The sequence below is a fragment of the Dryobates pubescens genome, chromosome 15, assembly GCF_014839835.1.
Source record: "Dryobates pubescens isolate bDryPub1 chromosome 15, bDryPub1.pri, whole genome shotgun sequence".
In the NCBI taxonomy this organism is placed as follows: domain Eukaryota; kingdom Metazoa; phylum Chordata; class Aves; order Piciformes; family Picidae; genus Dryobates; species Dryobates pubescens.
The window spans coordinates 13,440,692-13,456,157 of NC_071626.1; the positions used below are offsets into that span (position 1 = coordinate 13,440,692).

Sequence of the window (15,466 nt, forward strand, 5' to 3'; positions counted from 1 at the left end):
CAAGTATGTGTATGTTGTTGTGCTGGCAGAAGTGCTCTCGAAGGAAAAGATAAGCCTGTGGGTTAATGTTTGCCAGAGTAAGGCCTTTTACAGCACAGAAGCAAATGAAGGCGTGACTCTCCAATACTCTCCACGTTGTGCTATTCTTTATTTTGATGAAGAGTGGAAGAAATAGCTTTCTGTAGAGTGACCATACCATGCCAGACCAGGGTTCAAAGCAAGCCATGACCACTCGATATCCCTCTGCTCAGATGTTGCCAGATGAAGCCTCACTCTCTGAATAGCCCTAAACCTAGATCTCTGTCTAATATATCAGCATTTGATTTGAATACTAGTTTTATCTGCCAGCTTATTTCTGGATAAATGTCTCACATGCTATCTATCCCGATGGTCATTTAAAGAATAAATTGCAGACACTTAAGAAGATTCTCTGAGCGCTATGCTAAAAATGTTCAATGCTAAAAATGTTCACTTTAAGCATTACTTCATTTAACATTTCTGAACAAAAATGGCATTTCAGGTTAAAAAGAAAAAGAAGAGGGGAAAAAAGAAAAGAAATGAGGGTAAAAAAAGAAAAGAAATCTTTATAAGGCTTTACAGACACAGGTGGAAAACTTACCAGTGACTTCAAGGTCGAAAGAGCAACTATCAAACTTGTCCTTATAAGAAACTTCACAGCGATAGTTCCCTGCATAGTTTAATTTGGCTTGAATGATATGCATCTCAAATGTGTGAATCTAAAAATCAAACAACATTTTTCATTACTGTGAAGAATACATTTGCACATAAGAGAAGCTAAAAGATATGTCTTTCATACCTAAACCAGGAGAAAGGGAAAACTTTAATAAAGGACTCTGGAAAGAATTTGCAACCCAGGACTGGCAATGGAAAAGTTTTATTTCCTCACCACTCTTTGTTGCACACTGGCAGAGCAGGAAAGTCTGCTTCTGCACAAGGTCAGAGATCACTGAAATCTGCATGGGGAATCCAGGGTTAGAATCCACTGCTCTTGAATTTCTACCTATTTTCTTAATCTGATCTTTAAACTCTCTTTGGAGCTTTGTCCCTGTAAGAAGTTAAAACAAAGACCCACCTTAGTGTGACGCTCAAAGGACTCTTTCAGCTGCAGGTGCTTCCCTGCTTTACTGGCCAAATCCATCCATTTTCCTTTAAACCACTTCACATTTGGCTTTCGGAGAAGATCTTTGGCTTCTACTTTGGCTATAAAGGTAATATTCCCACCTTTTAAAAAGGAAAAAATAATGATGTAGTCATTGAGGAATATGCAGTTGCTCAGTCACATCTGTACAAGTTTCTTTTAATACTGCTCCTTCCAGTCTCCATGTACTAGCTCTGCCACAACTGTAAGAATTATATGGGAGTCACACAGGCTATGAAAGTACTGTAGCGTAAGAGAGAGAAACTGTTTGGGGTTTGGAAGTGCTCTGTCCATGTCAGTATGGAGCTTCAGGCACTGGGAAGCCCAACAAATTAGTAGAGGCAAAACTCCATGTTGTCATGGGTGAATTGTTCCCAATATTTGATTTTGTGTGCTTAAAAAAAGCACAAATGTTCCTAGGCTATGAGGCAATTGTAACATGAATAAACTCCACTATGGAAAAGAAAACTTGGAGCTCTTAATGTGTTTCTATCATTAATTCTATAAACTGAGAAGAAAGGGAAAAGAGACTTCTCTAAACAATTACTCTGGAATAGTAAAAGTTATCTCTGTTTCAGAACATCACTGCCCACTGCCAAATAAACCCTCAAATGTTCTTTTTCTACTCAGAAACTGAGAAAAATAACAGGCACGCAAAATTACAACATATCTCACAACATCTTTGTATATCCAAGTACACAATAGACATTAAGTAGCCTCTACTGAACTTATCATCATTGCTGCCTCCCTTCTTAGGGTGCAGGTAGCTTACTGTAATAGTATGGTTCAGGAGTGCATTTTGCAGGTGAACCTCCTAACCACTGTTTTTTACTGTGCTCTGGTTCGCAACACAGATTGTCTCCTCAGTGCTTTTACTGGATCCTCTGGAGTGAAATTGAAACCAAAGTTGTGCTCTAAGAGTTTGGCACCTGAGTTCCAATTGCTAGTAAGTATATAGACTATTGGACTAAGCCAGTGCTAGTCCAGAGCAAATCCCCCAGAATGGTTGCAGTGGAGGACACTTTACCAGTCTTCCAACAGGGCTGCTTCTTTTAGTCTGCTAATTTACACACAGCTGTAGGGTTAAAATGTTAATCCAGCAATCTCTAAGCTGCAGGTCTTTTGGTAGATCTTCCTTACATACCAATAACAGTACAGCCAACAGCATCACAGTAACTGCCTCTCTGCTCCAGAAACTGTATCTTATGCATTGTGCTCAGTAAACTATTAGATTTTGAGCTTGTCTTGAAGTAAACCATTGGTCTTGCTTCTCTTCATACATTCTCTTATTTCTGCCTTCACAGAGTGGAATTCACATCCAGCTAAAAATCAGTGGAAGCAGAGCTGAGGGCAGAAGCTGAATGTCACAGGAACTTTGCATTTCTTCTGCCTCTGCCTCAGTCTGTCTTTCTGGGAGTGGCTTTTGATTTTGTTTTGAAGCACTTACCAACACTAACTGTACCAGTCTGAGGTTTTTCAACAAAGAGAGTGGATCTTTGGGCATCATCACGTTTTTCTGCCTCTTCTCCTTCTCCAATAGACCATACTGAGATGGAGAGAGAGAGAGAGAATGTCACATCAGTCATCTGAGTGTCTTTTATTCCCTCCAAAATACACTTACCTGAACTTACTAAACTCTCTAACCCTACTACCTCTCCTCAGATGTCCTGTAAGATATGTATATTTTTGTTCACACTGACATCCGTTGCTTTGCTGTCACATTGTGTACAGTTCCTGCAACAATGCTACCTCTGTGGTGACAGAAAATGCAGCTATCAGGGAGGAAGAAAAGGGAACTTGATCAGCCAAGATGGGTACTGAGCAACTCGAATGGCACCAGCATTCAACCATGAGTGCTTTACAAAGGAAATGCACAAAAATCAGCTCTTTGTTTTTCAGAAGAGATGGAGGTTCTGAAAACACAAACAGCTAAACAGACAAGGAAACACATATGATGCATAGTTTCAGTGGGTCTTTCCCAAGACCAAACTCAGTTAAAATTGTACAAGCTAGATTTTCCTTTGCTAGTCTCCAAAAAAAGGGCAGAGATGAAGCTTACTTTTGAGCTTTGTTCTCTTTTACCTTGATGGAAGCAGAGAGTTTGGAGATCAGTCAATACAATGTCCTGCCATGTGCATTGGCTATTACTTTACAGAAAAACAGTATGTCAGATGAAAATAATTTTGTCACATCTTCAGACACAGCACCTTTTCTTCTGGGAATTGGGCTTTTCAAATTGAAAATGAACAATGGTACTGAGAGAAGCACTAATCTTCCCAGGACTGAGAACTGTACCAGCACAGCTGCATGTTTTTGGTCTTTCTGCTTCTCTGAACAGCTCTGGGTTTGTGCTGTGCAGTTACATCGCAGGTGAAAACATGCAAAACTGTGGTCAAAGCTGAATCCTAACTGAAAAGATGGGGAGAGCATTCTGTTTCTTGCTCCCTTTCTGCAGAGAGGCAAAGCATGTGTCTCATATTTCAAGTGAGAACTTGTGAAGTCCAGGTGCCACATCTTCTTTTTGAGCAGTTATTGCCAGTGCATAGGGGAGACTGAGTGAACCAGTGCTGCCATGGTAGTGGTAGTAGTACTGAAGAGCAGTGCAAATATGGAAATGTACAGTTGTAAGTAACAAAGCCATCTGTCTCTTTCAAAGAGAGCTGCATCTCTCTTGTTCCCTCTAGTTGTTTCAGAAGCAAAGGTAACTTTTTAGAGTTTATTCAATGCTCTTATGGTTTTGGTTTCATAATTAGTATAAATGAGGAACCAGTCATACAATGCTTCTCAGTCAAACCCTGGTCTCAAAGTTAGAAGTTCCTTTCCCTGGTCTGTATTTTCTGCAGAAACTAATTTGCCAGAGGTCAGTTGTCTTTCTACTATGTAAAGATTGCCACTGTTGGAATGCTTTCAACTCATAAAAATTTCCAGCATTGACAAATGAAATATAAGTCACGATCACCGTGGGAAAAGGCAAACAAAACGGGTTTATTATCCTAAAGACTGTTAGGAATAAGAAAATAAAAGTATAGAAATGCTAGATGGCTTTGCTATAAAATCTTTGCCTTTGAGTCTTTCAGAGAATTGTGTGTAGTGTGCCTAACAGCTCTGTATATGCCTGCTTGTACAACAGTTCTTACGAAGGCATCCATGTATATACATACACACATGTATATACATTTATATGAAAACATATACACAGACATACATGAAAACACACACATATATATAGATGCACATCTATATATAATCTCTCTAGAATCTAGATGTTTACATTATGCCAGTATAATGTGCTAGTATATGGAGACACTGTAAAAATAATCGATAGTTACTGGTGTGAAGACAGTGATTTGACAATGGTTGGTACAGGAGCTGGTCATGTGCAGTAACAAACCTAACACACCACAGGGTGAGATGGAAAAAGGTTATTAATAAATGGAAGAAGCTTACATGGAGTCATTAATTTGGTACCACATAAAATAACACCTAAATATTATCATCACCTTTAGATATTAACATTTTCCTAATATTAAACAAACAGAACAAAATGTGGGTTTGACGTTGGCTCAAGGGGCTGGCATAGACGGCTATGCCAGGTCAGAAACCATGGTTGAAGTACCTGCTGCTCATTTTGTTCCAGAGGCTGCAAATCCTGAAACCACAAAAGTGGGTGTAGTATGCATTACCTGCCAGGATAGGAAGAAAGAGGTTATGAATTTACTAAGCTGTGAGAAGAAGCCATTCTCTTACAGTCTCCTGGGGCCTGTGTGTGGGATTCAGGTAATCCACTGTTACCCTGTTGGCTGGAAGGGAATAGCTGTGTATCTATCTATACAGAAACAGAGATATAGATAGATAGGTATGTATGTATGTGTACAATATGATATGTGTCCTGTCTTGTGCAGCAGAGCTTCTCTCACTCTTGGCTTAGTTCCTAGAAGTCTACTTGCTCTGATATTTAAAAAAATAATAATAAATTGAAGTAGTTATGGTTTCATATTGTATAAATGATGAAAATAAGAAATAAATTATTGATAATAACTGTATTATGTAAATTTGGGGCTGTTTCATCATGTTTTCAGGAGGTCTCACCTGAATCTTTTCTTTCTGCTGGCTTAGACATCCCATCTGAAAGGGAAGAGCAATTAAGATGATACCAGCTCAGAGATCACAGCTTAACTGACCTCAGATCATCATGATTTTAAGATAATTGTCTCTTCATGCAAGAAGATTAGACCAGATATTTAGGACCATATCTGTGAGGAACTACTAATATGCCAGACAAAGGAAATGAACAGCTGAGAAAAAAAAAATAAATCAGGAATCTTTCCCTCTGTTCTCTCAGAAAAGTAAATTAGTTTAGTTTAATTCCCATTTAATATTTCCCTTTCAGTAGTTCATATTTAGAAGGGTTCCATGAAGATGTTTTTGTTAATGATTTGTGTAGTTGCAGGTAACAGATGAATTTATATTCTTAAATATGTATCTGAGGGGCAGTACTTCAAACAATTTAAATAGTCTACTTGTTTATCTAGGTTGAGCAAAATAATGATGAATAGTCACATTTTAGGGGGTTGTGATTAAGAATGTCATTTATATATTTAGCTTTTGCCAATGAGGTCTTATTAATGCAAAGAAATGCACTGCTACTTACTTGACAGACAGCATTTGTCTCTTTAGTTAATAATGCAGATTCTTTTGGAAGAACTCAAGAAAAAAATAATCATTGAGGGCATGAAGATGAGTAAAAGCATGTTTATCATTTGAAAAATGAAAACCATTTTCTAGTGTTCAAAATCTGTTTCATTCACAGTGTATTTTAAAAAACATACTAGGCAAGAAATGGAGAAATTTTGCCCATACCACATTTGTCATGACAGACCTCTGTGCTGTTGCTTTCATTTTACTGCCAATAATTAAAAGCGTTTTATCTGCCAGATGGGCAGCAATGGCTTGGAGCAGTGCATTCAAATTAACTTATAGATCAGATGGCTTAAGGTGAGGCAACTATGTGGATAAACTTGTTTTGAAGTCACAAGGCATCTATTTTATTTGTAATTCTGGAATTTAGTCTCAAGACTAGCCCTAAAAATGCATTCCATGTTTGTTGATAGGAAAAGAGAAGACAAGTTGCAGTCAGAGCTGCTAACCAATATTTTACTTCCCAATGGCAGAAGTTCTACAAAAGACCTCGAGAAAGGACTGGAAAAGAATTTATCTGGTATGAAGGTCTTGTGAACAGAGATAAATTTAATGTAGGGCACTCTAAAAAAAAAAAAAATCAGTATGTTTTGAGTCCAGTCTAATGGTTTGGACTCTTTCTTCATTCATAGTCAAGAGAAAAATACATACATACATACATACATACACACAAAGCACTATCACAGTCCTAACCTGCTGGTGGAGTACTAACTGAAGTATCATCTTCATCTGTGAAAAGAAATACAAATAAAAAAGCACATAAAGAAATTGAAAGCACAGACGATCATCTGCTTTATAACAACTAAGTGAAAATGTCAAACCTGCAAAAGAAAGGGAAAGAAATCTAAATAGTCAGGAGCATTCACAATGGAAGCTTCAAACTGATGAAGAAAGCTTTGCATAATTCAGTAGCTGAAATGGTAAACCTTAATTGTTCAAGCAAGTGAAAAAAAAAATGAGATGTGGTCTGTGATCTATTATTAAATCATGAGTTTATATGAAAGCTGCTGTTTGTTAGAGATGTGATCCACAGTAAATACAAAAAGCCACAATGAAATGAAGGTCAATCACATATCTGACCTGAGGAAGATGCCATTTCTCTGATGTCCATGTCTGCAATTAAAATGTGCACCACATATGCATTCAGCATCATTGAATCAAGATATGCAACAGTTAAAAATAGTCCTCTGTACTTATACTTTGCAATATCCCTACTAGAATATTAATTTTAAATGCAAGAAAAAACAACCCATTTTTCCCATTCTACAGGAGAATAATTTAAAATAAGGACAGAACTGGTATCATCACACTGTGTTTTCCTTTTAATCACACAAAAAATTGACTGCCATCAGGTATTAAATCACTACAAGAAATTGCTATCCAGGTTATCTCCCAGAGTACATTGAGTTATATATATTAACATAAATCAAAGCCTGAAAAAGCCATGAAGCTGGCATTAAACCTGAAACACTGTTATTAGAAAAAAAGAATAAGGTAAAGACTATCTTTGCAAGAATCTCCTACATATCTTTGACTAGAAAACTCAAAGATAAAAAAGGTGGAAAAAGTCTTAATGCCTTAAAATCCTAATGCTAAACCCCCCCAAAATAGTAGCAATGCATTATTTGAAAGATTATAATAGACTAGATATATTTAGTGCTTAATACACAAGTAATATAAAGATAACTTGTCTTTTATACCATACCAGAAATTCTTCTGGAGAACATTTCAAAGTAGAGGAAACAAGCTAAATAAAAGCACCTATAGGAAAATACTAACCCTCATTGTTAAAGAGAATCCTCATTAAAAACAAAACCAAAACAATCACCAACAAAAAAATTAGACTTGGGTCTGTTAAAAGAATTTGACTACTAAACCATAACATTTACTCATTCCTTTTTAATGATTCATCAAACTTTCTTTAAAACTTCTTTTTAAAAATCCCTCAGAAGGACTATGTAAGTTGTAAAAGGTAGGGCTACACATGGAGGATTAATGTGTCACCTTCCAAAAATTATTTCTTATTCATAGAAAAAAATTTAATTCATTTAGTGGAAGTGTTCTCACTGCCCATATCACTCAATGGCAGAAGCAGACATTGAAGATGCTGATTTTCAGTGAAAGCACTTTAATGATAAAGTCATAGCAGATGTTTTAACATGTACTAGCCACCAAATGAATGCAAGGCTAAATAATTCCACTACAAAACTTTCTCCACATTTCATGAAAGTATAAAGGGTACTTCTAGTCTGTTTGTCAATAATGCCACCACTGTAGTTGATGATGGCTTAAACAGGTACAGAACATACTCTCAGATCAGTAAAAATGAGGTCAATCATCATAAAACACTTGGCGTGACACACCCTACATGATGATATATGGTAATCACATTATTAAAGGCACACTCTGATTGACTTCTATTTTCTTTAAGCATTTGGAAAGCAAAACCAAGGAGTTATTAGTTTTGCAGAGGGATTGCTGGGGTTTCTCCAGGGTAATCATTTCACAAACACAAATCAAACACAAACATTTCAGAAGCATCAAACAAAAGCAGAATTGGAAGTGCTGCAAAATGGAAAGAATATGAAAACAATACATGCCAGTAGGATTCTTTCGACAAACGGGTAACTATAAACCCATCACTCCCCTTATCTCAGCATTTTAGGATGAAATGAGCCAACTATTGGACAAATATGAAAAATTATTTGCCAGCTATAACTGTTTGGCTTTCTGTCATGATTGATTGTTTATGCTAGCAGTAAATTCTATTTAAAGATAACAAAAATCACAAAAACATCAGACCATGTGGTTGAACTGTGCTTGCTAGATCACTGTTGTTACGTCTGCAAGTAAACTTTTAATGGAATGTATTGAACAGTCTGCTGCATGACAAGAGCAATGTAGGTATGAAAAAATAATTCATTTGACAGTAGGTCAATAGGATTATTACTCTACAGAGGTTTTAATTTCCTCCTCCCCCCCGGCTTCTATTCATCTATGGCATATTTTCATTATCAAATAGGATTTTTATGTTTATTTCCTCACATTAACTGAGGACCAGGCCTCTTGGAGTTCCATCAGGAGTAGAGTCTTGTAGGAGGAATGAACAATCTGTATTTCTGACTGGTGATACAGTAAGAGTATAGAAAAATCTGTCAAAATATAAGTAATTACTACTGATTTATATATGAACTGCTGATATGAATTTTTGACCCTCCATTTTCCCTTGGCTTGAAATCTACCACACAAATGTGGAAGCTGCTATTCTGTCATCAGCCACATTGTTGATAAACAATGTGTGGCAGAAGAGGCAAATTCATACTGTGTATTTTCTATATTTTTTAGCTGTTTGGAAGAACACTTGAAAGCTGGGTGTCAGAAAGCCTGGTGGTACAGATTTGAACAGGGGAATTTTGGAACTGGCTCCACTAGGGCAGGATCTCAAAACTGATTTAATCAGATATCGGAGCCAATAAATTAACTACTCTTTCTTTATATTCTCCACTCTCACTCAACTGAGGGCCACTGGAGATGGCATGAGAGATATGCAGAGTGGTGAATAGGGAAGAGATGCTGTTTTGCAGCTTTGGAATGCCTTAATGTTTATCTGTGCTGCTGCACACTGGACAAGTTCAAGGCTAAGGCAGGAAGTAGATCACCACAAAGAGCATACCCTTGTCTCTATAGTACATAAATAAATACAGAGCAGCTCAACCAACTGGCCAAGTCATTTTAGTTTATGCTGAAGTTGCTGAGCACAGTTTCACCAGTCTGAGATTTAGTTTAAAATTTAGTTGCCTTCAGTTTCATGCCTGATTTTCAAAGAGTATTCATCAGTCCCATCAAGGGGACTTTGCACTTTGGAAACGGTAAATGAATGACTTACATGGAGCAATGGAAGTTTAGTAGAGAGATAAATGGATAAGTGAAACCTGGAAAAACCCAATGGTGAAACATGCAAACATTTTAGTAGATGGTTGAATGGAACCTAGAGAGAAAGGTACCAGGAAAACATGCAAAATTTTTAGTAGTCCTCTAAATGGCTGGATGTGACCTAAAAAAGGAATGAGCAAATTGATATCAAAATTCAATTATTATTTCACCAAGTGGGAACACAATTACAGTATTATTCAGTCCACAAGAAAATGATAAAATTAAAAACAAACAAAAAAAGGCAGACAAATTGAAACCAAATGAGTAGTGGATGGTGTAGTAAGGTTGGTGGGATTTCTACTGAGTCACTTTTTGCTCTGGAAATAAAACAAATGATCACGTACATCCTGAACTTTTAACAACATAATTTTTGAAACTGGAAATGCTCTAGAAGATTATTCTGTGCAAGAATATTTTAATTCTTTCGTGCTCTGACCTACTAATTTATGACAAAATAAACAAAAGATAACAAAGAATTTATTGCACTGCCATCACTTAACTTTACAGTGAACATAAAGGAACATAACTATGTAATTGCACACAGACAATAACTACTGAAAAGAAATAGAACAGCAAAACAGACACACAGAGAGGTATGCTTTATTTCCCTAACTTCTGTTGTTTACTTTGTCTTAGAAGTAAAAAGAGGTGAAAATTATGTACTGTGTGGTTTATGTGGACTACCAAGCTTTTCTTTTTAAATGCCATGTACCAGCACAGCCTGGCTGCACTGCAGAGAAGGGCTGACCGAGTCTCCTGTGGTACACTCATTTTACAGTGCAAATAGTTTGGGAGATTGGAAAAATGCAACCACTACAAAGATTTTCTTCTGGCAAACAAAAATGAAGAAACCACTCTAATAAAAAAATATACTATCCCATACTTGGTGATATTTTGTGGCAAAACAGGAGTCAATAGGAACAATTGCACTATACAGGACTAGTAAGTGTCTGTCAGTGACATCTACATTTGCTTTGCAGAGGTGATGATTTCCACTGGAGCATGGCAGAAGGTCATCCTTTCTACATATTGGTGTTCAGACTTTCCCTGGAATTCTTACTGAGGTGGCTGCTGCCACTGTTGACTGTAATGGGAAACACTTCCCATACCAAGATCTCAAATGGTGTTTTTTTGATAGCAAAGTACTCCTATAGAGGGTAAGCACAAAGAAAGCATTTTTCCCCTGTGTCTTTCACTAAATTTAAACCAGAAACATTGTAATATATAAAAAGATAATAGGAGTATTTGATACCTACCACGGTTTCTTTGTATTCAGTAAAAAGTAAGCTTGTAAGCAGTTGGGAAAATATTTTTCATGTTCAGTGCAGGAACAAACATTACTCACTTATCAAAATTAAAGCAAGCAGAACTAACTGCTGGAATAGCTTGAGGCAAGACCTTCATCTTTTCTCCTATCATTAGGCATGCAAATTATTCCTGAATTATGTTTCCATTACCAAGATGACAGATTTGATTACTCACACAAAATTTTGTATGTCAAAATAAATGCTCAATGCAAAGATAGCTGGCAAAATAACATGCACTGAATCCTGGTTCAGCATTTTTATTTTCAAAAGAATACTTGAATCACATACTCTCACTGTTTATATTTTGACTTTAATGAGAAAAATGCTCATGCAAGCCTTTGCCAAATAAATCTACAAGCATCAAATATGCATTCAGTCTGTCTATAAGGCAAGAATTTGTCTGGAAGATATCAAAAGCCAGAACATGTTTTCAACCAAGCCATTTCTTGATTTGCCATTTAAAAAAGCATAACCATGCCAAATGAAAAGCAAGCATTCCATCAATTTTAAGTATATTTTAGTCTGGTTTAGCCTTTTATCAGAATGAAGAAAAAAAGATTATTCAGTTCAAAAGCTGTTGATGAGCTGTTTGAATTCCTCTTTGTGAAGGAGTACAAAAAGGAGTGGAAATTGGCACAGTTCCCTCGCAATGTATCTTCATGACCAGAAGAATTGCCAACAGGAATGGAGTTTAATCTCATCGGCACAAAACAATGTATCAAAACTGGATCTGGTTTTTACATACATTGCTAGTGGAACAGTCATATGTTTGTTCACAGCAGACAGTCCTCCAAGGCACTTTTTAGAACTCGTAATGAGCTCAAGTATTGGGCTCCCGATGAGGACAGAAAGGCTTATTGTGTGATTTCATATGAAAAAAAATCTATTGGACTTTGTGGGAAGGTGGAACATGCAATAGCAAGTTTCTGTCCAGGAATAGAAACAGCTTAGACTGTAGGAGTTGAGTTTTTTTTAATTTGAAAGCTACCAATGTACATAATACCTGAGTTTTAGCAAGTGTGGTCAAGTGTCAGCATCCAGGCCCACTTAAACATGGCTTTCTGCTCATGCAAATCACTTGAAATGTGATCTATTAATTAAACAATCCATATAAGCATTGTTGCTAAAATGTCAGTCTTGCTTGCAGAATTTTTGAAGGCATTCATAAGTATCACCATTCCCTTGTGCTGGATAAGTCATGCAAGAAAGGGATCCAGGAAGCTTCACAGCACACTTCTGAAATTTTGCACTAAACATATGCTTTAAATCTTGAGCAATCCAACATCAGAACAAAATTTAGGAATATTCTCTTCATTGTCCATTTGTCAAATATGATTCCAGACTCACCTTTACCCTTTTCAGTTCCACCCTCCTCTGGTGATTTTTGTTCTGTTTGGGAAGTACAAGTATATTTCTGAGAGGATCTTAAAAACACATTTTAAAATACAGAAATACTCTAGTTTCTGTTAGTACTGAAAACCCCAAATGATGAATTATTGACATATGTATATATGTAATACACAGTTGTAATACCATAAAGACATTTACAACTCTGCATATCAATGAATTTTCTGTGTTTTGAATGAGTCACATAAGATTGTCATTCCTGTACTCAGTAGAAGAAAAATAGTGTGTTTTTCACAAGTAGCAAGTGTCAATCTCTTCTCCTTGGGCTTAATTAAAAAGCCTTTGAAATGAATTGCATATCATTGTGAATTTGAATGGAATTGGATGAGACATGAGATGCTGCCAAATATTAATGGCTGTCAGAGATCCATCACCCTAACTGCTTTATCCTTAAGACAAAGTACACTACAGAGAGACTGTATTAATGGTGCTGTTGATTCTTTATCATCATCTTTGTCATTTTCAGCATAATTTTCCCTAAGCTATTTGTTTTTAGTTTTCTTGATGGGAAGTTGCCAGCGTGTCCTCTACTCCAAGGAGGTGACTGTGAGTTATCTGTGACCTCATAAAAGACTGGACTGTATTTGCTTACTTTCTTTCAGGATTTGATAGGATTCCTATTCTCTTCAGCTTCTTGTCCAAATCAGTCTGCAAACAAGGCCTGTTAGAGACTTGTCAAATCATATGGACTCTGTTCATATGTGCACACTCCATACACACTCCAAGGTGCAAGCACTAAACATTCTATTGCCGGTTTACAAAGACTTTCTGTGGCAAACTTATCTGTCAATTACCTGATTGAACATGGGTCTGGGTGAAGATCAATGGACTAACATGGTCAAGGTGGGCTTAAGAGAACTTTTGTGTCATGGAAGAAACACCTGCAAGAGCCATCTGGTATTGTGAGTATCCTGATTTTTTGTTCACATATGCACAGCTGTGGCAAATTCACAGAATTAACAGAATTCACAGATTGCTGGGGTTGGAAGGGACCTCTGCATATCGTCTAGTCCAACCCCCCACCAGAGCAGGCTGCACAAGACAGTGTCCAGCTGGGTTTTGAATGACTCCAGAGATAGACACTCCACCTCTCTGGGCATCCCATTCCAATGCTCCACCACCCTCAAAGTAAAGAAGTTCCTCCTCATGTTTTGATGTAACATCTGATGTTCAAGTTTATTCCCATTACCTCTTGTCCTGTCATTGGGCACCACTGAAAAAGGCTCTTCCTGACACCCACCCATTATTTATAAGCACTGAAAAGATCCCACTCAGTTTTCTCTTCTCTGGGCTAAAACATGCCAGGTCCCTCAGCCTTTCTTCCTAAGAGAGATGTTCTAATGAAAATGTAACACATGAAAATAAAACTTAAAATTTGGAAGACAAGTGCATGTTCTGGAGGAGTGATTCCCATATGCTTCTGTCTGGTTTCCATAAATTTCCAAGCTTCATTTGTCAGGTTGTCCATCTTGGCCAGATAATCAAACTTCTTCCTTTTTACTGGGAATTTACCAATAGTAATGCTTCCCTTTCCACCTATGAACTGGGATTGATTCACTGTTCTTTGTAGGTAGTAGCATGTCTAAACCCCATTTAAAAATCTCACCAGGCCCAAGTATACCAACCTGTTGGCTTGATATTGAGGTTTAGAAGGAGCTCTTAGAATGGCTTCCTGAAAATTTCTTGTTGTGATTCAAGATGCTGATCACGCCAAATAAATTACTTATGTTGCAGCATTTAGATTCTTGAACAACCATTTTCCCTCTTTGTATGAGAGCACTTGGAAATCAAAGATGACAGCATATTGAATCAGGCAGAAGGAAGCTAGGAGGAGTGACTGGTGCTTTCCACATAGAAATAACCCATCTTGATTTGTTCCTAACCATAAAGGCCTACTTGTTTTATAGAAGAAGTACAGGTATGGGGACAAAGAAGGGGATTATAAGAGAGTATTTAAGTAGAAGTGAAGATGTTATTTATTTGAAAATGATGAGAGATGTTTTTAGTATAATGCTTCAAATATGATTCTTGTACAAGATGCCTAATCTTCAGGTGGCTAAAAATAGGTGAAATGAATTCCATTCTGTAAACTTCACTCACAGTGCACTTTTGAGGAGAAATGAAAGGTAATATTTTGGTAATTAGATGTTGTTCTTTATCAAAGAAGACTGCATAGACCCAGAATTTAAGCAGTCATAATTTTCTTGTATCATGAAGGACCTTTTGCATCATCACACAAACACGTGTCTCACAAACAAAAATTGAGTCCAAAAAATCAATACTCAGGCAAAGTGAAGTGAGAATATCTTATCTAGGCAGGTTTTATTACTTGTATTACTTTCCTCTCAGTTTCAAAAGGACAAACACTTAACTTAGTTAATGCTTAACTTAGTTATACTGTGAAACACAAATTATATTACGGCTATGTAATATCTAGTCTCATGCAACTGTTGTTAATGTTAAAGCACAAATTAGCATTTTTCACACTAACCTGGAGGTGGTGGTGCACTTTCAGTCTCTGAAAAATGAGGAAAGAAAACAGTTATTTAGCTTCAAGCAGAAGCAAATATTTTTCACACATCTGATATATGCTTGTTGAACTTGGATACAGTTTAGGTTTATTTAATATTTTAATACCATTCTTAAATACTTTTTTTGCTTTCACACACACAAAATATGGTGTCTTCAGAGTGACATGGTCAGAGGCCCAAAGCTTATAATCTCAAAACAGAGGGTATTGAATTTCTTCAGTCTGGAGAGATATAATATTATAGAATCTCAGAATCACTTAGCCTGGAAAATATCTTAAAGGTGATCAAGTCCACTTGGTAACCTAACACTGCCAAATCCACCACTAAACCATATTCTTGATTGCCACATCTACATGTCATTCAAAATACCTCCAGGGATGGTGGCTCAATCACTTCCTTGGGCAGCCTATTCTAATGCTTGATAACACTTT

The 15,466-nt window shown here is 36.8% G+C and overlaps 1 protein-coding gene across 1 annotated transcript in view; it reads right to left on the reverse strand.

Moving 5' to 3' along the window:
- The window catches only part of MYBPC1 (myosin binding protein C1), a 45,605-nt gene extending 38,637 nt beyond the window's left edge, over positions 1-6,968 (reverse strand). The window contains exons 1-5 of the mRNA XM_054168088.1: positions 6,938-6,968; positions 6,551-6,586; positions 2,607-2,705; positions 1,094-1,242; positions 620-737 (exon numbers count right to left, since the gene is read on the reverse strand). Of these exons, the coding sequence (XP_054024063.1) occupies positions 620-737; positions 1,094-1,242; positions 2,607-2,705; positions 6,551-6,586; positions 6,938-6,968 (433 nt within the window). The remainder of the gene's footprint in view (positions 1-619; positions 738-1,093; positions 1,243-2,606; positions 2,706-6,550; positions 6,587-6,937) is intronic.
- Positions 6,969-15,466: the final 8,498 nt, after the last annotated feature.